We start from the raw sequence: 24,224 nt of genomic DNA on the forward strand, positions 1-24,224 counted from the left end.
AAAGTCAAAGCAACATATCATCCGGATGATGGTTAGTATCACTCAGGTCACTAATTTCTCAAAGCACACCACTGCATACTTTGAATTCTATTAGGATACAGGCCACCCTAAAATTCTGAAAAACACTCCACTATTTGCCTTATCACCTTTAACAGAAAGCTGTAATGTAAAGGTTTTTCTAAATAATTGGCCAATCTAAATTAAGCTCCCCCCTCACTTCAGCATACGGGCACCAAGATGCCACAAGATGGTGCCAAGGCAATACTTTTATATTCGGCCTGAGCACAAAAAAAAAATTTGCATAAATGTGTTTTTGAGCAAATAACGGAGGATAGGTTAAAAAAAGTGTCAATTCATCCCTTATTATGTCTGACCTGCAAACTGTTGTCGAGGTGGACGATGGCTTTGTCAATGGGTCCAGAGTCTATGTACTCTTTGAAGCGTCTCTCCAACATCTCAGCTGCGTGGGTACTCAAAGGCTTCCACCGGTTCTTCTTCTTGGGCTTCAGCTCCCACACCACGTCCGAACTGCAACAAAGGCACAGTGGTTGGCACAAAAACACGACCTGATATGGTACCTAGTTATGTACCTGGTGATCCCGATGAAAGAGACCTCCTGGCTGCTGCTGTTGTTGACCAGGGACAAACCCACATTGTAGAGTGACAGCATGATTTCCTGCTCGGCTAACTGTGCCTTCTCGCTCTCGCACAGCAACCTGTAGATGCGTAGCTCCTCGGTGAACAGCACCACACGCTGGAGACCTTGGGGACCACGCCCACACATTCAGTTTGGAGCACGGAAGGCCCTTCTGTGTTTCCAGGCATGCTTGGATGAGTGTGGTGTGAGATGCAAATGTTTATTTTACCTTCGTAAAAGGAGATAACAAAAAGTTTGCCTTCCTTCCCCATGTCTTCACGAAGGTCCTGTTGATTCAAGATAAGGAGGGTTGAAACCTCTCTAATGACATCCAATACCATATTATATAGTGTGAACTGAAAGTCTGGACACATAGGCAAAATGCATATTTTCAAGAAATGCCATTTTCTGAATTCTGCATTGCATTTCCAGTAAACCCCCTTAATCGCAGTGGATATGTTCCAGACCCACCCGCAATTGGTGAAAATATGCGATACAGGTAGACCCAATAAAAAAACACAAACAAAAACATTTTTAATAGTGTTAACCCTACCCAGTTTAAATGCATTTAACCTTAATAAAACCCACTTTTAAACACATTGTAAAAGTATTTGAACACAAAAAAACTACAACCCCAATTCCAATGAAGTTGGGACATTGACTTCAACAAATAAAAACAGAATACAATGATTTGCAAATCATGTTCAACCTATATTTAATTTAATACACTACAAAGACAAGATATTTAATGTTCAAACTGATCAACTTTATTGTTTTTAGCAAGTAATTATTAACTTAGAATTTTAAGTTATTGTTTTTAGCAAGTAATCATTAACTTAGAATTTTAAGTTAATGATTATTTGCTAAAAACAATCAAGTTAATCAGTTTGAACATTAAATATCTTGTCTTTGTAGTGTATTCAATTAAATATAGGTTGAACATTGATTTGCAAATCATTGTATTCTGTTTTTATTTATGTTTAACACAATGTCCCAACTTAATTGGAATTGGGGTTTTAATTGCGAGCATAAAATGTAAAGAAAAGACTACATATTGTAGAGACTGTGTACATGCATGTAGCAAGTGGCTGCCATTTTTGTGGAATTTTCTAAAAAACATGGAATGAGCACTTCAAGTGTCTCTAAAATCCTCCATAAGGACTAAATTGATGAAAAACAACGGATTACTAAAGTACATGACCCACTACTGCCCACACTGCTCTTCTCACAAATAACGCTACCGTTGTGCTTTTTAAGTTGAGCTTTTAGGGCAAGTGACAGCATTTGAAATGTCACAACAATTTTGACCCGTCGGCTTGGAAACCCCTGGAAAATTATGGCCTATACACGCTTATTCTTGGCTATTTAAACTGAAACATGAAATAATGGAGTTATGCTTTCTTTTTTTTTTTCTAATTACTATTTTCAAAGTGTTTTTTGACCAGATTTTCTAAAGGTGATATTACTCACAATCATTTCCCCAAAATAATGTTTTTTCTAAAAAAAAAACAAAAAAAAAAACCTAAATTTCTCCAGAACCCATTGACCGATTTTCAAAATTATTGGTTGGTTGTACTCAGGTTGTAGGTGGCCATTCCAACCAGACAGCAATTAGACAGACTGTCATTTTTGGGAAATCTTGTCATGTTGCTAATCCATGTCACCTTATATACATAGTATACACACAATATATGTACAGTAAAGACGTCGCTCAGAGTGCGGCTGTCCTTAGATGTGCAGGTGTATCCAACGAAGTGTCCTGTGGCTGTATATAAAATGACTGTACGTTTTACACGCACCTCTTCGCTCTTCAGCTTCCCACTGTATTTGCCGCAACTCCAGCAAAGCTCCCGGGATCCCGTGGGCTCGGTCCAGGTGTAGTGCACGGCTTTCCCAGCCTCCACCTCCTCTACTTCTGTTGCCTTCTGAGAGCTGCACCGAGGAAAAAAAAACATCAACCACTGGAAATCACGTGGAACAATATTCCCTCGATGATTGGTGATGACGTTAAGCGCATCATGCAAACAACAAACACCGACAATACGACAGAACCCAGCCATCAAGAATGTATTGCCATGGCAACCCTCCAGTCCAAAGTTTCTATCTCAAACATTCAATCATGGAGAGAAAAATAAGGAGAGTCAACACAAGTAAACCACTGGAAGAAGCAGGAGAAGCAATTTCGCTGGAAGATTCCCATGAATTGACACTGATAATTTTAACACATAGAAACTCATTAGAGAGAGATGACGCTCTTTCCTCTTTTTCTACCTTTCCACCTCCACTGAGAAAGAGAGGTCCAGCAGCTCATTGGGCACCCATGGGGACTCTGTCTGTATGCTGCATGACCCACAACACACATACATAAATCATGGAAAACGTGTATAAAACCTATGAACACACTTGAAAAATGTGCACAAAATAGAACTTCCTGTAAAGAGAACACATCTGAATCATTTGCACTTTTATCATTGAGGGACCTCCAGTATAAGCTTGATCGTGCGCTGTTATTTTGGAGGTGTAGGGCCTCATGACTTATTCAGTGAAACACTCTCATGTAATAACATGTAATTAAACTTAAACTGTTCTGTGTTCTGAGGGCACTTTACACTGCAAACTACAGCCACGATTGAAGCTGCAAGCATCGGTTAATAGGTCCTTGCGCCCCCTTTTTCATGGTGAATCTTCCAAATGATTGCCGAACTTTGATGTCATGTTCCACCCACATTAGATGGGGTAGGCTAAATGCTTCGCAATTTAGCATTGCCCATCTATCTAGCATACCTATTTCCGATTAGGCTTGATTTGGGTAAAGTTTGTCAAAATACATGTGTTGAAATGGCTGCTTAAAACTAAAATGTCCGACTTCCTCTTCAGTTTCAGGAATGGATCCTTGAGACTTTTTGTGCATCCTGGTCTGATAGACCTGTGCACCCAATTTCGTGTCTACCCGTGGAACTGGTGTCGGGGGCTAATTTGTTCCTAACTTTCTAGGGGCCCCGACTGAGTAACGTTTGTGGGGTTGTTAGTTACCCCTAAAATACATATATTTCACCAGGGTTCAAATATACACATACAATAATTGGTGAGTTTTATGGCATGTAGAAATCCCCAAAAGGGCAATGTATTTCTTGATTTAAAGTGAATGTGTGCCGTGCCCACATTAGATGGCATAGGCCCCCGACTCAAAGAAAAAAAAAGGGGGAAAAAAAAAAAATTCACAATATAGGGTTACCCATCAGGATACACACACTTGCCAAAGTCAAAAGGTTTTTTTCCAAGACTCCTTAAAAGAAGATGCACTTGTCACAATAATAATAATAAAGCTATAACAACAAATTTCTGACTGTCATTGTCTCACCTCTGATAGAACTGCAAGGCTTGCTCTTTGGTGTGGTTGATGATGAGGAATGGTGCTGCACCATCGTGGTAGTCAGAGAATCGGACGGTGGCCGAGTGCTCCGATACGGTGACATCTACAATGATCCCGCCCATCTAAGACAAAAAAAAAAAAACCCTCACAGTAGACAATATAAAAATGTCTCCTTTAATAGTAAAACTGATCTTCTATTTCATTGAACTTACAGTGTTGTCCAAGTGCAGCAATAAACAGTTCTCTGGACGTGTGAAGTTGATGGTACGAGGTGGGGACAGACAACCTTCTGTTTTCACTTTCAGAAGCTTGGCATCATTTTCGGGCCAGAACGGAATGGCGGACTAATAGATGAAGAATATGACCACAAAAAAGAAAGGAACTCCTGTAATTATTGAAACATGCATAGTCAGATAGTATTTTAAAGAGACATCTATACTGTAAGTGTACATCTGTATGGAGTTGAACATCCTATTAGGTGTTTATCAGGTGTTTTACTTTTATTTAGTTTATTTATAAAGTCGATAAATTCTCTTATGTGTAAGTTAACAAAAATACAAAATTTAAACACATTGTAAACATATATGAACAGAAAATAAACTAAGTGTAAGACTAAACTAGAGCTGGCAATCTAGTCGCACTCACAAGGTTTGGGGACATTTTGATGATTTAGCATTATTTCATTGCTGATTTTCAATGCATGGAAATTTTCAATGACTATTTCCACATTCATCTCATCTGTGTAGGGTGCAACGGCACAACTTTATTTGAATTCTACAAAAACAAAACCTGTTATCGATGTTAAATCATTCCTTTAACATGGTCTACCAAACAGATGAGCTGGTTAAGGCATCTATAGTACGGAAGAGTGTTTATCTGTTTTCTTAGTATGCTTTCCTGATTGGTCGAGCGGGTAGATTAGGGTCAAGAAACCTGGAGCCTCATTTATCAAAGTGTGTAGAACAGGTTCTAAGTTTGTTCATAGGACTGAAATTTAGAATGTAAGTATAAAAAAAAAAAGAGAAAAAAAAAATCTGTATTCATATAACGTGTAGACACTTGTCATACGCATACCAGTAAGTAATGTGTTGATACATCCCACCTGTGCTAAACTGCCACACTCGCGGACGTTTAGCCTCTTTTGCACTGAGAAACATATATGGTAACAGAAATCCCTTTAAGAATGCACAGATTGACTACTTCTCTCTCCGAAATCATGACAAAGAGGGCAGAGAAACATGACTATATCTGAGACCAACATTGTGGTACTCGTCTGAGAAGTGGAAACAAGCCAAAAATACTGTTTGGAACAATTAATGCAGGTGTTACCAACAAAAAGAGAAAAATGACATGGGAGAACCGCTGCTGTTAATTCTGGTGGATCAGAGAAAAAAGACGTTTCAGAAATAAAAAGAAAATGGTTTGACAAACTCACAGCCGCAAAATGTGTCACAGCTTTATCTTTAATTAACCGGAGGAGGACTGCCAACTTATATGGATACCCGCATTGTAAGCATTACTGTGGACACGTCACTATATGTGCAGCAGCCATGCTCCTGCTTGGAGGCGCACACCTTTCTAGAATGAATTAATTGTGCATTCCTCTAGGCGATGTGCGTCGCCAATTTTTTGTGCATTAATTGAATGAAATCTTTTCTTGTTCATGTAGTGAATTTGTGGTGTGATGGTGCTTTAATTGAAATGTGGGTGCAATCTATGGTTCCAACTATGTTTGGGAAACCCTTGTTAATTTCGGCTTGTTGGTGATGTCTGTATGGGAACTGCATGTAAATTGGGGCCAAGGAAATAACTGCATCGAACCTAGCCGCCATGATTCGGCTGAGTGCTGGTTGCGAAAAGACGCTGAATATCCCAGCGACGACAGGAGCTGGATGTGCAGATGGCTTTGGTGACCCTATTTGTGCGTTCTATTTTTACTTTCACTGTTCTAACACAAGGTTTTGTGTGAATGCATGGTCAGAGATGTGCATACATTTACAGACGTCCCCACACACAAATCCAACTTGATAAATCATGCTTTGCTGTGTATATGTTCGTAGTTGCACTTAATGCACACTTCTGCACAAATGTACTCTTGATAAATGAGGCCCCTGGGAATTGTTTTAAACTGGAAAAAAAGCATAATATGGCCCAAAGACGGGAGGTCATTATCGACCCTGGGCTCTCACCTGTTCAGGGGGGACTGCGGTCCAGCTCTCCTGTCCCTCCTCACATACCAAGACAGTCTGCTTAGTTCTGTTGACCAGCATGTAGAACGGCATGAAGGTCACGATGCGAGTGAGACTGAAGCTGGTCCTGTCGATCTTCACTCCCACCTGACAGAGGAGGGTAGAGTGATAGATCAAGTGCTGTTTTGCTTGTCTATTCATTTTCTATAGTGCTGGTTGTCATTCGGGGGACGGGCGAGCTGGAGCCTTTCTCAGCTGCCTTTTGGGCAAAAGGCAGGTACACCGTGGACTGGTTCCAGTCAATTGCAGGGCAACAGCCATTCATACACAACATTCACACCTACTGACCTGGGGTAGGCATTTTTAAAAATCTATTTAGTAGAAAAAATAAAAAAACATGAGTAAAATGAAAAATTTTACCTGTACATTTAATACATTTTATCAAATAATTTGTTTATCGATTGCACATAATAGAATTTTGAAAACAGAATAAACTATGCTTCTATTTATGGTATAAAAAATTTATATAATGTAATTATTTAAAATAAACAGTTTACATATTTTACATACACATTTTAAACTATGTTTTCGTACTGTTACGGTACCATTATTCTCTCTTAGTCTTCAATGATTTTGGAATGTGGGAGAAAGCTGAAAAACCTGCAGAAAACCGAAGAACCGGTAGAACATGCAAACTCCACACAGGCAGTTCGCACCGCAGAGTCAAATCCTGAAGATGTGCTAACCCGTTGGCCACGGTGCTGCCTGCGCTTTGCTTGTGTTTAGTTAAAAAAAAAAAAAAGACACTTACCAGATAATCTTTATATTGGCCTTTACATTTCACATCTCCGTAGCTGCCAACGGTGTCAAGGGAAAAATCATCGGAGAGGTCACTCTCAGAGATCATGAGACGGACCTAAGGGCGGTGAGGAACAGCTTTTAACCTTTTAAGGACCTAAATTCTTCATAATTTGCAACCCTTGCCTTGTTGTTTTTCAGGAAGTAACGAGGCTTGAAGGAGAAGAGCAGTGGCATTTCGTAGTCCAGCGGGTGCTTGCGGTGGATATCGTCCGCCTTGTACTGCAGCAGCCTTCCTGTCTTGTTCACCATCCAGTACGGTGAGTGGATGGCCACCACTGTCTGGCCCTGGTCATACTTGACGTGCACGGCTATGTCAAGCTCGGCCCGCCGCCTATCCGTCCCCTCGCCGTAGTCCTCTTCTTCCTCCACGCGTAGGGACTCAAACACAATGAAAGCGATCTCCTCCTGCTCGCTGCACAGGCTGCCGAAAACAGGATGCTTTATTACAAATGAAACTAAAGATCCATTCCATTAAAAAAAAATTTATTTTGTATGTGTTGGACCAAATAGGTAAGCATTGCATCATGTGTTGAGTAATATTAAAAAATATATAATAATAAAATTGCAATTAAATTCATACAAAATTGTGACTTGTGGGAACAAGTCAATCAATTACAGCTCTAGGTAAAGCATATTTTCCTTATGTTTATATTCAAAATCAAATATTAAAATAAAATTCAGAATCAATTAATGAAATTTACATGGGGAAAAAGGCGGAAAATGGCAGGTTAAGGTGAAGTTTAATTTGGAAACTATAAATGAAATAAAAATCTTCAATAACTAATTACATTTATGCAGAACAGCAACATGGGAAAATTACAGAAAAATACAAGCTTTAGGGAAAGCATCTTGATTTTATTGAAATTAAAAATGTAAATAAAATTCCAAATAAACTTAACGCAAATTATACAGAACAGTGACACAGGGAAGAGGTGGTAAATGTAATTTTTAGGTACAGTATATTTATTTATTTAGGTTATTATTAAATATTTTTAATTAAAATGTAAAAAATACGTACAAATAATGTGAATTAAATCTATATAGAAATGTGACAGGAAAAAAGTCAGAAAACTGTCAGGTTTAGGTAAAGAACATTTTAATTTTATTAAATTGTTTAATTTTGATTGTTTGTCCCATAGTCACTGATGGTGTAGTGGTACACTCGCCTGACTTTGGTGCAAGCAGCGTGGGTTCAGTTCCCACTCAGTGACGGTGTGAATGTGAGTGCAAATGGTCTATATGTGCCCTGCGACTGACTGGCGACCAGTTCAGGGTGTAGTCCGCCTTTCGCCCGAAGTCTGCTGAGATAGGCTCCAGCGTCCCGCGACCCTAACCAGGATAAGCGGTGTTGAAAATGGATGGATGGATGGGTTGGATGTTTGTCCCATTAATATACAGCTGAAAGTGTATCATGACCATGGCTCACAAAAACAAAAATAAAAAAAAAAAGATGTTAAAAAAAAAAAAAATCAACCAAGTGACGGCTTGTAACGCGAAAAACTTGTGATTATGATTTATAGACCACATGATCAAAATTGCACAGCAAATAATGCAAGTCTACGGGAAGTCAGACCTGTACTGAGCAGACCAGTCTTGAGCGATGTAGTCAATCAGGCGGAGGTCCAGGGTGGACTGGTTGATGACGGCAGTGTGAAGCTGGGCGGAGTGGCCCGGCTCCAGCGTGGACTCTGGGGCACACTCGCTACTGTCCTGTTGATTAAAAGACTGCAGCTTAGTAGAATGCCTTTTTGTATGTTTACACACTTCCAGTAAAGCAGTACATTAAGTTTGTAGGTGATGGGGTAAGGCAGAAGATTGCGGAGTAGGACGCAAGGCCATAGGTGAAGTACAAAGGGCACGTCAAAGTTGTGCCCTACGCTGCCCGTGTCCTTGAACGTCACCGCGTCCTTCACGGGCACGATGTTGACCGTCAGCTCGCCGCCCAGGTTTCCGCGGCGGTGGCACCTCTGCTGAATATGCATCTTGGGCTGCTGGAGGTTGATGTCATCGTAGCTGAAGCCCTCCGAGCACTCAAACTGGTCGCCGTCGTCCGCCGTGACCGGCTGGAGGTTCAGCTCGGACCTGAGAGGACAGGAGAAACCGGGGTCTGACTCATGCCATGATCGGCAGAGCATGCATTTGGGTCACAGATAGGGCCTGGAGATTAATTCCAGTTTATTTGTGAGGAAGAATTTTATTTATTTATTTATTTTTAAATTGAGTCAAAGTGTGTCTCTGCTGACATGCACTGCTCGCCACTTGTGTTTGACCATGTGTCCGCTGCATGCCCCACATTCACAGATCCGTATGTCACATGTACACTATTACTAAGAAACATGGAAACTGTTTTAAAATGTGAGAAAAAAGCATTTATTTTGTTAAAATGCTCTGGATTGTTTTAGCACCAAGCTAATGACCAAATTGTCAAGTATAATATGAACGTGCGTGCACTTACCTGTATGAGTCCAGAGGCACACAGAACTCTTCTGTTGGTAACGACGTACCTAAATACGTCGAGCCATCAAACACTTTAAAGGGGATGGAGAAATGATTGATGATCTGAGGAAACAAGAACAAAATTAATTGTAAATACTCTCTGATATGTAACAGACACATAAGCACGTTGTCGTACCTGGAAAGGTGAGCGGATAACAAAAGAAATTGTAAATGCTCTCTGATATGTAACAACAAGCATGTTGTCGTACCTGGAAAGGTGAGCGGATCTTGATGTACTTGCTGCTCTCCACAGAATATACCTGACACACCAGGAAGCGGGTGACTCCAGACACCTCGTGCATGACGCTGTACATTCTCCGTCCCACCTTGATCAGGGGGATCATGCTGGCTGACGTGTGGCCCGCTGGAGCTGGAGAGTAGATCAAACAGCACAATGCCACCTTTACAACAGGGGTGGACAAAGTATTTTAATCAGGCCAACTAAGTACTTAGATATTCAAGAGTCCTGTAATATATGATGCGTGAATTTAGCAGTTTTTGTTAATCTGTTAATTATAAAAAAAAGTTATTGTTTTTGTAATTTATCCCAGTAAATACAAATTTATTGTTTTATTGTTTTTTTGGGCAATTGGTGGCAGGTGTGTGTGGGCTCCCATTTAACAGGAGCTTGAATTTTATTGGTTACTTCTGAACACACCCACATGGCAGTTGTAAGAGGGTGTGCACCATTGTGCAACTAGATAATTTCAGTTTTTATTTTTACCTCTACTCTAAAAAGATAAAATGAACCAATTGAGTTGTACAAATTCTACAATAATGGTGGAAAAAGTTCCAATTATTTGTATCTGTCTCTTTTTCCCCCACACCACAAAAATATTGCATTTGAAAGGGGTGTGTAGACTTTTTATATCCACTGTAGCCTCGTGCCGTTTTTGTAATCTCTACCTTACAAGTGGAAACAAAATAGTATACAACTATTTCTTGGAGTTGAATTTGCCTTAATTTATGCTATTTTATAGAGTTTATTTGTTGTTTGCTATTTTATAAAGATTTTATTTGGTATGTTTTAACGAGATATTGTTCAGCAATATCTGAATTCAAATTTTAGTTAGTTTTTACTTTATTTGAAATTCAGGCTCTGATTTAAACAAATCCATCCATCCAAGCAACATATAGAGACAGGTAGAACAATTAAATGCTCCTCCATTAGATGGCAGAAGAAACAATTAGCTTGAATGTAGAACGTACTTGGCTGTATGTAGTAGTCCTTTTCACTGAGGGAGATCATAGCAGAGAACTGGTCTGACTCAGTGGTTACAGAATAGTCCATCCCGAGTGTTTGGCCGTCCTGCAGCTCGATGGTGTGGTCGTTGCTGTGGGTTGCGACGGGGGAAAACATGTCGCTGAACTGGACGAAGACGGGCAGGCCCAGGCGGTTCTTCACCACAAACGGAGGCTCGTCCTTCTGGAAACATCCGGCTGTCTCCTTGGCAGCGTCAGCAAAAGCCTTTGGCAATACAACAATTGCGGTTAAAGATCCAGGGAGATACCATATTGTTAAATATTCTCTGTTCTCACCATGCCCAGGTTACTCAGCATGGCAAGTCCACATTTGGAGAGGGTGATGTTCAGCTGGTCCTTGCTGCTAATCATAATGACAGTCTTGTAGTCTGGGACATTGTAGTCCACCTCATCTGCCCACCCAACATTCTTCAATGGCTTCGTTTTCATCTGGTGGTACAAGTTAGGAACAATCTTTTTCATCTGTACTAGTTAAAAACTAGGGTTGTTTTGAGTTCATCCATCCATCCATCCATCCATTTTCTTCCGCTTATCTGAGGTCAGGTCGTGGGGGCAGTAGCTTTAGCAGGGAAGCCAGACTTCTCTCTCCCCAGCCACTTCGACCCAGCTCTTCCGGGGGGACCCCGAGGTGTTCCCAGGCCAGCCGGGAAACATAGTTTCTTCAGCGTGTCCTGGGTCCTCCTCAGGGTCTCCTCCCGGTGTGATGACTCTGACCGCCTCCTGGATGACCGAGCTTCTCATCCTCTCTCTAAGGGAGAGCCCGGATACCTGGCAGAGGAAACTCATTTCGGCCGGTTGTAGCTGGGATCTTGTTCCTTCGGTCACGACCGACAGCTCGTGACCATAGGTGAGGGTAGGAACGTACATCGAGTGGTAAATTGAGAGCTTTGCCTTGCGGCTTAGCTCCTTTTTCACCACAATGGACCGATAAAAAGTCTGCATCACTGCAGATGATGCACCCATCTGCCTGTCGATCTCCCATTCCATTCTCCCCTCACTCGTGAACAAGACCCCAAGATACTTGAACTCCTCCACTTGGGGCAGGATCTCATTCCCAACCTGGAGAGGCCACTCCACGCTTTTCTGACTGAGGACCATGGTCTCAGATTTGGAGGTGTTGATTTTCATCCCAACCGCTTCACACTCTGTTGCGAACCGCTCCAGTGAGAGTTGGATATCACGGCTTGATGAAGCCCACAGAGCCACATCATTTGCAAAATCCAGAGATGCAGAGATGCAATACTAAGGCCACCCAACCGGACCCCCTCTACGCCTTGGCTGCGCCTAGAAATTCTGTCCATAAACGTTATGAACAGAATTGGGGACAAAGCCTTGGCGGAGTCCAAACCTCACCAGAAACAAATCCGAATTACTACCGGCAATGTGGACCAAGCTCTCGACACCGGTCGTACAGGGACCGAACATCCTGTTATCAGGGGGTTCGGTACCCCATACTCCCAAAGTACCTCCCACAGGACTCCCTGAGGGACACGGTCGAACGCCTTCTGAAAGTCCACAAAACATGTAGACTGGTTGGGAGAACCCCCATGCACCCTCGAGGATCCTCCCAAGGGTGTAGAGCTGGTCCACTGTTCCACAGCCAGGACGAAAACCACACTGCTCCTCCTGAATCTGAGATTCGACTTCCCGACGGACCCTCCTCTTCAGCACCCCTGAATAGACCTTACCAGGGAGGCTGAGGAGTGTGATCCCCCTGTAGTTGGAAGACACCCTCTGGTTCCCCTTCTTAAAAAGGGGGACTACCACCCCAGTCTGCCAATCCAGAGGCACTGTCCCCGATGTCCAAACGATGTTGCAGAGGCTTATTAACCAGGACAGCCCCACAACATGCAGAGCCTTTAGGAACTTTGGGCGAATCTCATCCACCCCTGGGGCCTTGCCACCGAGGAGCTTTTTTACCTCAACCCCGGAGATAGGAGAGCCCGCCTCAGCGATCCCAGACTCTGCTTCCTCATGGGAAGGCGTATCGGTGGAATTGAGGAGGTCTTCAACCTATTCTCCCTACTGACTCACAACATCCCGAGTTGAAGTCAGTAGAGCCCCATCCCCGCTATGTTGAAGGTGCACTGGTTCCAAATCTTATTTGAATGTGTTTTCAACTAAACATAATACTTTGCTAGATAATTATTTTTGAAATATACCACGAAATAAAAGCTGGAATTCTAAACTTTTGTCTAATATTCTCCTTTTGATCTGAAACCCAAATGTCTTCAGTATACGACCCCCCCCCCCAAAAAAAAAGAAATAAAAAAAGAAATTGACCTTATCGTTCCAATATTTTTGGAGGGGATTGTATATGAACAACTGGTAAGTGATACATTTTAATAATGACAATTAAATGGATTAAATTTTATTTTAAAAATATTGTAATTTTTATCAACCCTACACTCAATAATGTAAAAAATATGACTGCATTTGTCTTCCGCATGTATCTGTGTGTATGACTACCTTGAATTCGAGTTGCCAGGGTCGGAAACCATCTCTTGTCTCATCCTCTAAAGGCTCCAGCAATGGCTCCCACACTCCCACCACCTCGTTGTAGTAATGGACCTAAACATTTCATGAAATATTTGAAATAGTCCCATCTACTGTATCCGTCCATTTTCTATAGCGCTTGTCATCATTAGGGTGATGGGTGAGCTAAAGCCTATCTCAGCTGACTTTGGCATGTTCCACCCTGGACTGGTTGCCAGCCAACGGAGGGTTAATGTAGACAAACAAATATTCAAGCTCACATGCACAGCTATGAACAATTTACAGTTTTCAATTAACCTTACATGTATGTTTTTTTTTAAATTTTTTTAATGGATTTTGTTACCATGGCGAATAGGCCTCTCACGATAATTTTTTTTAGGATGAGATATTTTCCCAAAAAGTATAAACGATGATATTGTTAATGTTTTTTATTCCACTGATATAATGACAGAGCTTAATACCCGAAGCATAATGATTTAAGATGAATACAAAATGTAAAAACAGGTTGTGTTCACAAAAGTTGCACTTGAACAAACAAACATTTGGCACAGAGCTATAGTCATTCATTAAAATGTATTTTGTCACGTTCAGGTTTATGTTGTGTTGTTTTTGTTGCGACTTCATAAAATTCAACATACCAATTTGTTGTTGTTGATGTTAATTGTATCGCCATTCGCCGCGTTCATCTGACTTGAATCCAAAATGTTCCAACAACAGCGCTGTGGCATTAGACTTTGCAACTAATTCCATTTATTCCATTCCAACTTTCTGTAATTGTACAGTTAGTTACCAGACAGCTGTCGGAAAACTTAGTTTCGAGTATGCTTTCTTTTACTCTGCCTCAACAGCTCGACAAACCTGCCTGTGTGTGCGTGTGTTGTGTTGTGTGAGTCCCGCCTCCCAGAGCCGCGAGCATGTTGACTAAAGGCTTCTTTATACTCGCGCGGACGGCGACCTGTCTGACTTCACTGCGGCTATCCTGCACGCAGTTTGCCTTTATCCATCCATCCATTTTCTGAACCGCTTCTCCTCACTAGGGTCGCGGGCGTGCTGGAGCCTATCCCAGCTGTCATCGGGCAGGAGGCGGGGTACACCCTGAACTGGTTGCCAGCCAATCGCAGGGCACATAGAAACAAACAACCATTCGCACTCACAGTCATGCCTACGGGCAATTTAGAGTCTCCAATTAATGCATGTTTTTGGGATGTGGGAGGAAACCGGAGTGCCCGGAGAAAACCCACGCAGGCACGGGGAGAACATGCAAACTCCACACAGGCGGGGACGGGGATTGAACCCCGCACCTCAGAACTGTGAGGCTGACGCTCTAACCAGTCAGCCACCGTGCCGCCCAGTTTGCCTTTATACTCAAGCGCAACCCACGCGCGCTGTTTTGAATGTGTGCTGCAGTTCACCTCCAAGTCGGGGGTGTCGCTACGGCTGGTATTGGCTAGGACGCCACAGGGTGGAGTTTCCTCTGCATTTTGAGGCCATTTCCGGTAGCCTTTTTTCCTTTCCTTTCCTTTCCGTAACCAGGAACAAAGCAACAATTATGGCGACCGTGGAACAGAGTCTGCTAGAACAAATGGACCTAGATGACCAGATGATATGTTTAATTATGCTGCAAAATCGATCGAGAGGGCGGTGGCGTAGGTGCTATGTGGAACCGGGAAGAACTCTGATTACATCATCACAGCATGTGACTAAAACGGACCAATCACGAGAGATGATCTCCGCGGCATTCTACACGGAGAAACAACTTTTGCCGTGTGCGCGTGATGCTACGCAGAGGGGCCGTGCGGGCCAATTCGTCGGTCACGTGATGCAATGCGGGCGTTGTCGGCCGCGCAACCACGGGAGTATAAAGAGGCCTTAACAGAAGAGGTGAGCAACTTGCGAGCCTGAATGTCGATGACGTAAATTATGTAAACATACACACGTAAATAAGTATTTATCAAGTCCGGAAAAACTATCGTGTCTGTTTTAATTTATCAAACGATAAGTCGATATAGTAATTATCGTGACAGCCCTATTGACGACTTGAGACAAAGTTGGGGGGTGTACCTCTAAATTTAGCTCGCTCTGCAAGTTGATAAGAGTGGACCAATTTTTGACGTCCCCTTGGAAAGAGGACTTTGCCAGAAGCATGGGCACGGTGCGGTGTCCCACTCCAGCCTCCAACGTCACACAGATTGATTTGATGTCCAACTGCAAAGGAAGGATGGAGAGTCCATGAAATAAGGGTAAGAGTTGTTTTAGTTTAACAACAATAGAAGCTCGTACCTTAAGTGACTCCCCCCGTGGGATCAGTGAGGCTGCTTCTTGCGTTTTTGCTTCTCCCTGCTCATCCAAGAACCACAATTTCAGATCCTTCCAGTCACGTTTAGACCACATGTCCACAGGAACGGGACTCTCAAGCTTCTCTGTGGTCTCTGTGGTGGGAGTCAGGGCTGACTGTATGGTGATGACCGTCTTGATGATGATGGGAGAAACCTGGATAAAGAGGTAAGACAGTACCATATTCCGGGAAGCTGGAAACTTATGATAGAAATTCATGGGTATGTATAAAAATATACAAGAATTTAGGAGAGAAAAAAAATGAACTCGAGCCATAAATCTTCTATAGCGCTTGTCCTTTTAAGGATCACAGGTGAGCATGAGCTTACCAAATATCCTGTACCAACAACTCTGAATACATGTACACCCCTCGTAAGCAGTAAGCACCAACCTTGAACGAGAGAGAATTGATGGAGATCTCCATAGCTTGTGGAGATGTTGGTGACTGAGCACTCTGAAAGAACACCTGGCACGGCTGCAGAACTGTGGTCACGTTGTGTACCCTCTTCTCCCTCAGAAAAGGACACGCCACCACCTAAAATGGACGCGAAAATATTTCTAGGGAAAAAAAACAAAAAAAACACTCTCCAGCTCTACATGATGAGGTAAAGAAATCACCAACCTTAAGGTCTTGGATTACGGCAGTCATCTTTGAACTCTCTGCATCGTTTTTGATGTTTAACTCGCAGTGCGTGGTCATCACTAAGGCCAGGGCATCGGCACGTGTCAGGTCGGCCACGAACACGATCTCCGGGTTTCGCACCACAACGTTGATCTCCGACTTTGACACGCTGGCCGGAGCAGGAACTGAAACAAAAATGCACTATCAACAAAGACAATTTATGTGCAATGTCATTTATTATTTCAGACAAAACGTGAACCCAGAGAATTAGTGATTTACCATTAGCAAATTCACCCATGCACAATTTTTTTTTTCCTGTAGGACCTAACAAACAATTGTTCACTGAAAAACTCACCCATTCCCACCTCCAGGTGTTTTTATGCTCTTTCTGTAACGCCCTAAGATGTCGAGCAAACACCCTACTCCTTCTAAGAAGCCATGTTCGTGTAAGAGTAGCTTGTCTTGGTCACCAGCTAATACCCAGCCATCTTGACAGCAGCGTGATGAAAGATTACCATAGAGGGGCGATATTCAGCTTCGGCTCATTAAGAAAACAGGGAGGAAAACTTCTCAAGATGATGCAGAAAAAGGTCCAGATGGAAGTTAGCACCTCATCAGCTGCTAACAGCCAGCTGCTGAACGTAAGCTACAGCAAGTGACTAATTAAAAGGTAGAGTCCTTTGCAATACACACAAAAAAAATCAGAGTATCTAGAGATTTGTGATCTATAGATCACGGAGTCAAAAACATAATAAAATATCAATAGAAAAGTAGTATTTGGCCTTTTTACGGTTTAGCGCATATTTTTCAAAATCAAATCATCTGTAAGGCATTTATTTTTAAGGGTAATGTTGAAAGATGGTCGCACGGTGTGGTTTGCACATCCGCCTTCGAACCTCGGCTCGGGATTTTTCTCCGGGGGCTCTGGCTTCTGTCCACATTCCAAAAACATGCATGTTGGGTTCATTGAAGACTCTAAATTGTCTGTGAGTGTGAATGCTTGTGTCCTGCGATTGGCTAGCCACCAGTCCAGGGTGTACCCCACCTCACCCGCAACCCTAATGAGGATAAGCGGTATGGAAGGATGACTGTTGGAAGATGAGTTTGAATTTATATTATAGAGTTTTGGGCTTATACTTTTGGGTTACTTTAGGGTTTAAACTATTATTATAGGCAATTATAAACATTTTAGGGTTTTTGTCTCTAACCCACTCACTTGATTCCTTCGGCTGTGCAGGTGCGTTGTTTTTATCTCCCGACGCTGGGTTATTCTTGGCTTGCGGTGTCTCAGCGAAGCCCTCCTTAGTGGCATTAAGGAAAATGTCCGCCACAGTGAGGAGGAACTCCATGCTAGCGCAGAGGTAAACATCCTGCACGATTGTGTCCAAGGTGGTGCCGTCGTGGCTCTGCCGGTAGTTGACCTCAACCATCATGTTATTTTCTGTTCCGGGACGCATGGCCATCATCCTGAAGCAGGACAATGCATGAGTTAACTATTCCAAGGGTTTCACTGGTACTGATCAGAGGTGGCAAAATGGTTCACACGATGTAGTAGCAGTACAGATGTACAAATCATTTAATTATTTTACTTAGTAAAAGTAAAAAAAGGACAGACGTTATATCCTAAAAGTAAAAAGTAAAAATTACCTTTTATGGTCAATTACACACAATACCCATTTTAATAAAAACATAGCTGCAAAAAGATAGTTTCCCATTTTATTAACTTGCACAGTGCTCATCCTGAGTGGGGGGTGGGGGAGGGGGACGCTGACATTAGCTCCGGTTTTTAATGCTCTCAAAATAACTTGTTTGCAAAGGCGTAGCTAAGGTCGTTAAATGACTAAAAAAATAAAAATGCTAAATTAGCAAATAACTGAAAAAATTACCTGGATTAGATTTTTCAGATTAGAAACAATAATTTATGAATACCTGAAGCTGTTTTTTCCTCCCTTCTAAAGATCTCAATCAATCAGTCAATCAACCAATGAAGAACTCAACCACTGTTGAATTTACCTCTCTATTTTTATTTTTTTTTATTCAAAGGACCTATAGAGTCCACATGGCTATATTTCATGAACAAATTCTCTATGTATTTTATGATCAAGAAAATTAAACTGCCAGTGTAAGTATAATACTGGAAGGTATTTTACTTGACAGTGCTATCATATACCGCTGTATATCACATCAACACAACAGCACCAAGAAATTCTGTTCAATCACTAATTTCCTATGCTAAGAAAATTATACATTTATTACACTATCATTTCCAACCTCTTTTTCAAAGGTCTTAGAGGCATCAGCAATTCAATAAATACGAGTTGACAAACCCATGTATGAGGTGGAAATAAATCACTCCTCTATGGCTCATAAGGCCTCCTTCTGCAACAAAGCATTACAGTGATCAATTTTAACATAAGTAGGGCTGCACAATTAAACACATTTTAATCATGATCGTGATTTTGGCCGCCACGATTAAATGAGCCTGATCGTCTGCGTTTTTTTTTTTACCTTTAAAACGGGGACACTGCCGCATATGAAAAGTGCTTTATTTGCAGCAGTGCTAGCAACCTAGTCCACCAGTCACCAACGGGGCGAACGTATGGTTAAGGCTTCATTAATGGCCGGCACCATGGTACATGGTCTTACCGTGACACGCCACCTCTCCGCCAATGCGGTGAGAGGGCCAACTTCTAAATAAAACCTTAAAATGGTATTGATCAGAATCAGAATCAGAATCATCTTTATTTGCCAAGTATGTCCAAAACACACAAGGAATTTGTCTCCGGTAGTTGGAGCCGCTCTAGTACAACAGACAGTCAATTTACAGAACACTTTGGAGACATAAAGACATTGACAAAAAACAATTGTGCAAAAAGATGCAGAGTCCTCTAGCACTTAGAGCAGTTCGAATGACTAATATTGCAATAGTCCGGTGCAATGACCATTGTGCAAAAGGCGCTGAGACGTCAAGGAATGTATGCGTTTTAAAGTGACGAGTAGTGCGATAATCTGGGACAATGTTGGTTGTGCAAATGTTACAGATACTCCTCAATCAGTGTGCAAATGGAGCAGATGCTACTCTGGCATGAGTGGCCAGTATTGGTCAACAACAGATATGGAAATAGTGCAGCATGGCGAGACAACTACAGTGAGTGCACGAGTAATACATAATTGGCCCCACAGAAATGTGACAACGAACTCAAGTCAAAAAATTGCCTGCTTGTTGTAATGGAATTATAGGTTAGGTGTTTAAGTTGATCGCAAGAGGGAAGAAGCTGTTGGAATGTCTACTAGTTCTAGTTTGCCTTGATCGGTAACGCCTACCTGAGGGAAGGAGCTGGAAGATTTTGCACGCCCTTGTCTTAGTTCTGGCAGCGCGCAAGTCCTCAATGGTGGGTAGGGGGGTACCGACAATCCTTTCAGCAGTTTTGATTGTCCGTTGCAGTCGGAGTTTGTCTTTTTTTGTAGCAGCACCAAACCAGACTGTGATGGAAGAACACAGGACTGATTCGATGACCGCTGTGTAGAACTGTCTCAGCAGCTCCGGTGGCAGCCCGTGCTTTCTCAGAAGCCGCAGGAAGTACATCCTCTGCTGGGCCTTTTTGAGGACGGAGTTGATGTTGGTCGCCCACTTCAGGTCCTGAGAGATTGTAATTCCCAGGAACTTGAAGGTCTCGACGGTTGACACAAGGCAGTTGGACAACGTGAGGGGCAGCTGTGGCGAAGGATGCCTCCTGAAGTCCACGATCATCTCTACAGTCTTGAGCGTGTTCAGCTTCAGGTTGTGTCGGCCGCACCACAGCTCCAGCCGCTCCGCTTCCTGTCGATATGCAGACTCGTCACCGTCCTTGATGAGGCCGATGACAGTGGTGTCATCTGCAAACTTCAGGAGTTTGACAGTTGGGTTCGCTGAGGTGCAGTCGTTCGTGTAGAGAGAGAAGAGCAGCGGAGAGAGGACACAACCTTGGGGCGCCCCAGTGCTGATGCTGCGTGTGGATGAGGTGGCCTCCCCCAGCCTGACCTGCTGTGTCCTGCCTGTCAGAAAGCTGTAAATCCACTGGCAGATGGCAGGTGAGACGCTGAGCTGGAGAAGCTTGGATGAAAGGAGTTCAGGGATGATGGTGTTGAACGCTGAGCTGAAGTCCACGAACAGGATCCTCGCGTAGGTCCCTGCACTGTCGAGGTGTTCTAGGATGAAGTGCAGTCCCATGTTGATTGCATCATCCGCAGACCTGTTCGCTTGGTAGGCAAACTGCAAGGGGTCCAGCAGGGGACCTGTGACACTCTTTAGGTGGTCCAGCACGAGACGTTCAAAGGACTTCATGACCACAGATGTCAAAGCGACAGGCCTGTAGTCATTCAGACCCGTCTCACATCCTGTTCATGGATGGTTAACGCAGAAGTCAGAGGTGTGATTGCGGTCGCGGGTGCGGCCGGGTGGGTGTGTGGTGTGAAACTGTCCTTTTCAAATCTGCAGTAGAAGGTATTCAAGTCGTTGGCTAATGTGCTATTGTTCTCAGCTTGGGGGGATCGTCGCTTTAGAGTCGTTTGCGCTAAACTGTTTTTCCAACTTTGCTGCATAGGTCCTCTTTGCAATGTTAATTTCTTTAGTCAGCTGGTTTCTAGCTCGATTAAACAGGGCCCTGTCCCCGCTCTGATATGCATCCTCCTTAGCTTGGCGAAGCTGCTTAAGTTTAGCAGTGAACCACGGCTTGTTGTTGTTGAATGTGCGAAATGATTTTGTTGGTACACAAACCTCTTCACAGAAACTGATATAGGATGTGACAGTGTCTGTATATTCATCCAGGCTGCCAGCTGAATTTTCAAAGACACTCCAGTCTGTGCAGTCTAAACAGCTTTGAAGTTCCATCTTGGCTTCATTGGTCCACTTTTTCACTGTAGGCTTCGCGCATTTAAGTTCTTTCCTGTATGTCGGTATTAAGTGAATTAAGCAGTGATCAGACGAGCCCAGGGCTGCACGAGGTATAGCACGGTATGCGTTTTTTACCATAGTGTAGCAGTGGTCTAAAGTATTATTTTCCCTGGTAGGACAGTCAATGTGCTGCTTGTATTTAGGGAGTTCGTGGTTGAGTTTAGCTTTGTTAAAGTCCCCGAGAATAATGTGGGGTGAGTCCGGGTGTTTTTTTTCAATTTCGTTGACTTGTTCGGCGAGCGTTAGCAGTGCGGCGTTCGTGTTAGCTTGAGGTTGTATGTAGACTCCAGCCAGTATGAATGATGCGAACTCATGTGGCGAGTAGAATGGTTTAGTTTAAAAATAGCGACTCTAAATGCGGGCTGCAGTGTGTGCTGAGCACCGTGACGTCCGTACACCATTTTTTGTTGATATAGAGGCATATCCCGCCGCCCTTTGTTTTCCCCGATGATTCCATGTCGCGGTCCGCTCGATGAATGTGGAAGCCGGGAAGCATGACGGCGCCATCGTGTACAGCGTCGCAAAGCCAGGTCTCCGTGAAGCACATGGCCGCGGAACGTCCGAAGTCTTTACTGGTCTTTAACAGAAGATGAAGCTCGTCCATTTTGTTGGGTAGGGAGCGGACATTCGCGAGGTGGATCGACGGGAACGCCAATCTGTGTCCTCTCTTGCGGAGTTTCACCTGAATGCCGGCCCGTTTCCCTCTGTGGCGCCGCTTCCGTCTCCATGCGCCGAAAACCGCGGACGCCGCTCCGGTGAGTAACTCGGGGGAAAAAACTGAGCGGATTTGCTAAATTTGGTGACAGAAAGTCCGGAGTAGCCTCCTTGATGGTTAGCATGTCTCCCCTTGTGTAAATCGTGTAAGGTCTCCAAAGACGGACGAAAAACACAAAAACAATACTAGAGAATACCGAGGCGACCACACTGGTAGGCGCCATCTTGGATGATGTCCAATGTATTAAACATAGTTGTCTAATGTGATAATATAGAGCTTTTATTTTGAAGTCGGCCCTCTCGGCACATTGGCGGAGAGGCGGCATGTCCCAATAAGACACTATTAACAGTCGTTATAGTGGCTGCCTTGACTTCGAGTGTTTATAGATTTGTTCGAGCTTTTTTCCACATTGAACTGTTTAATATTGCATAAAAACAACAGACGAAGTGGGGACAGACCAATAGTCTCGATTTGTGAAGCAACCAACGTAAAAAGTAGAAAGTACAGATATCCTTTGTCAAATTCAGGGAGAAAAATTTAAGTCATCAGAAACAAACTATATCAGTAAAGTACAGGGCGGGACGGTGAAGGACTTTTTAGCACATCTGTCTCACAGTTCTGGGGACCGGGGTTCAAATCCCGGCCCCGCCTTTGTGGAGGTTGCATGTTCTCCCCGTGCCTGCGTGGGTTTTCTCCGGGCACTCCGGTTTCCTCCCGCATCCCAAAAACATGCGTGGTAGGTTGATTGACTAAAGACTAAATTGCCTGTAGCTGTGAATGTGAGTGTGAATGGTTGTTTGTCAATATGTGCCCTGCGATTGGCTGGCAATCAGTTCAGGGTGTACCCCGCCTCTCGCCCGAAGATAGCTGGGATAGGCTCCAGCACGCCCGCAACTTCAGTGAGGAAAAGCGGTACAGAAAATGGCCGTAAAGTACAGAATCCTGAAAAATCGTTTTAAGTACAGTTCAAAAGTATTTCTATTTTGACAATCCCACCACTTGCACTGTTACATTGTCTATTTGTATCTCTGGTACCTCGGGCTGATCGTCTTGATATTCGGCCTCTTGTCATCGAGGAGGCAGGTGGACAGTCGGACGGCGGCCTTCATGGAGCTGTCAGAGTACATGGTGATGGAGGTAGAGATGGTGCCCAGGGTGAACTCGCCCAGTTTCATCTTATCATCTCGTGGCTCCAAAAAGAGAAGCTAGAGAGCACCAAAAGTGCCAATTAATTTACACAAGATGATAAATTTAGTGCGTAAAGTGTAATGGAATTGTTTTAAAAGGATTGCAAGCATGATACACACCTGTGAACAGCTTTGAATTGTGAAAAAAAATAAAGTTAACAGTCCACACTTAAATCACATTGTTTGATTTAAAAGCGATTGTGGTGGTGCATACACTCTTTGTCACTGTCCAAATACTCCTGTCGCTCCTCTATTTGATGTCATTAGATTGTTAAGGTGTACCTAATGTTGTTGCTGTAAAGCGCTATATAAGTGTAATGCATTATTATTATGATTATAATGTACAATTCTTCACTTGTGTCTTGTTTCTTTTAATAGCAACATGACAAGATCTCCCCAAAATGCAGTCTGGTTGGAATGGGGGCAGCATGGTGGATGACTGGTTAGCAGATCTGCCTCACAGTTCTGATGACCTGTTCTCCCCCGTGCCTGCGTGGGGTTTCTCCGGCCACTCAGGTTTCCTCCCACATCCCAAAAACATGCATGGTAGGTTGATTGGAGACTCTAAATTGCCCTTAGGTGTGACTGTGTGCGCGAATGGTTGTTTGTTTATATGTGCCTTGCGATTGGCTGGCGACCAGTTCAGGGTGTACCCCGCCTCTTGCCCGAAGATTGCTAGGATTGGCTCCAGCACGCCCGCAACCCTAGTGAGGATAAGCGGAACGGACGATGAATGAATGGTTGGAATGGCTACTTTAACCTGTGTACAATGCAGCAAGAATTTTTAAAATCAGATGATGGGTACCGGAGAAAGCAAGCGTTTTGTGTGTGTGTGTGGGGGGGGTGGGGGGGGGGGATGGATGGGCAGAAAAACAATTAATAAAATCAATAAATAAAAACAAAAAAACGGCCCATTTGGGGAAGGCTTTTGTGTGATACCGCCTCTAGAAAATCTGGTCAAATAATGCTTACAAATTACAGTAAAACAGTATAACTTCATTATTTCAAAATATCTCTACAAAACTTCACACACTAATGAACAGTGGAGGAAATAATTATTTGATCCCTCACTGATTTTGTAAGTTTACCCACTGACAAAGACATGAATGGTCTATATT

General features: G+C 43.1%; 1 protein-coding gene across 4 annotated transcripts in view; it reads right to left on the reverse strand.

Moving 5' to 3' along the window:
* vps13a (vacuolar protein sorting 13 homolog A) overlaps positions 1–24,224 on the reverse strand; it is a 91,553-nt gene that overhangs the window by 20,092 nt on the left and 47,237 nt on the right. For 3 of the 4 annotated variants that reach the window (XM_061767155.1, XM_061767159.1, XM_061767158.1), the window contains 23 exons: positions 22,955–23,124; positions 17,488–17,738; positions 16,272–16,456; positions 16,041–16,184; positions 15,596–15,805; positions 15,377–15,520; positions 13,289–13,390; positions 11,096–11,248; positions 10,766–11,024; positions 9,766–9,926; positions 9,516–9,619; positions 8,842–9,142; positions 8,634–8,770; positions 7,184–7,481; positions 7,011–7,115; positions 6,200–6,346; positions 4,223–4,354; positions 3,999–4,132; positions 2,909–2,977; positions 2,437–2,569; positions 867–924; positions 591–762; positions 375–528 (listed from right to left, as the gene is read on the reverse strand). In XM_061767155.1, coding sequence (XP_061623139.1) covers positions 375–528; positions 591–762; positions 867–924; positions 2,437–2,569; positions 2,909–2,977; positions 3,999–4,132; positions 4,223–4,354; positions 6,200–6,346; positions 7,011–7,115; positions 7,184–7,481; positions 8,634–8,770; positions 8,842–9,142; positions 9,516–9,619; positions 9,766–9,926; positions 10,766–11,024; positions 11,096–11,248; positions 13,289–13,390; positions 15,377–15,520; positions 15,596–15,805; positions 16,041–16,184; positions 16,272–16,456; positions 17,488–17,738; positions 22,955–23,124 — 3,723 coding nt within the window. The remainder of the gene's footprint in view (positions 1–374; positions 529–590; positions 763–866; positions 925–2,436; positions 2,570–2,908; positions 2,978–3,998; positions 4,133–4,222; positions 4,355–6,199; positions 6,347–7,010; positions 7,116–7,183; positions 7,482–8,633; positions 8,771–8,841; positions 9,143–9,515; positions 9,620–9,765; positions 9,927–10,765; positions 11,025–11,095; positions 11,249–13,288; positions 13,391–15,376; positions 15,521–15,595; positions 15,806–16,040; positions 16,185–16,271; positions 16,457–17,487; positions 17,739–22,954; positions 23,125–24,224) is intronic. The other variant, XM_061767156.1, reaches the window with a different exon arrangement.

This window comes from Phyllopteryx taeniolatus, chromosome 3, assembly GCF_024500385.1.
Source record: "Phyllopteryx taeniolatus isolate TA_2022b chromosome 3, UOR_Ptae_1.2, whole genome shotgun sequence".
Classification (NCBI taxonomy): domain Eukaryota; kingdom Metazoa; phylum Chordata; class Actinopteri; order Syngnathiformes; family Syngnathidae; genus Phyllopteryx; species Phyllopteryx taeniolatus.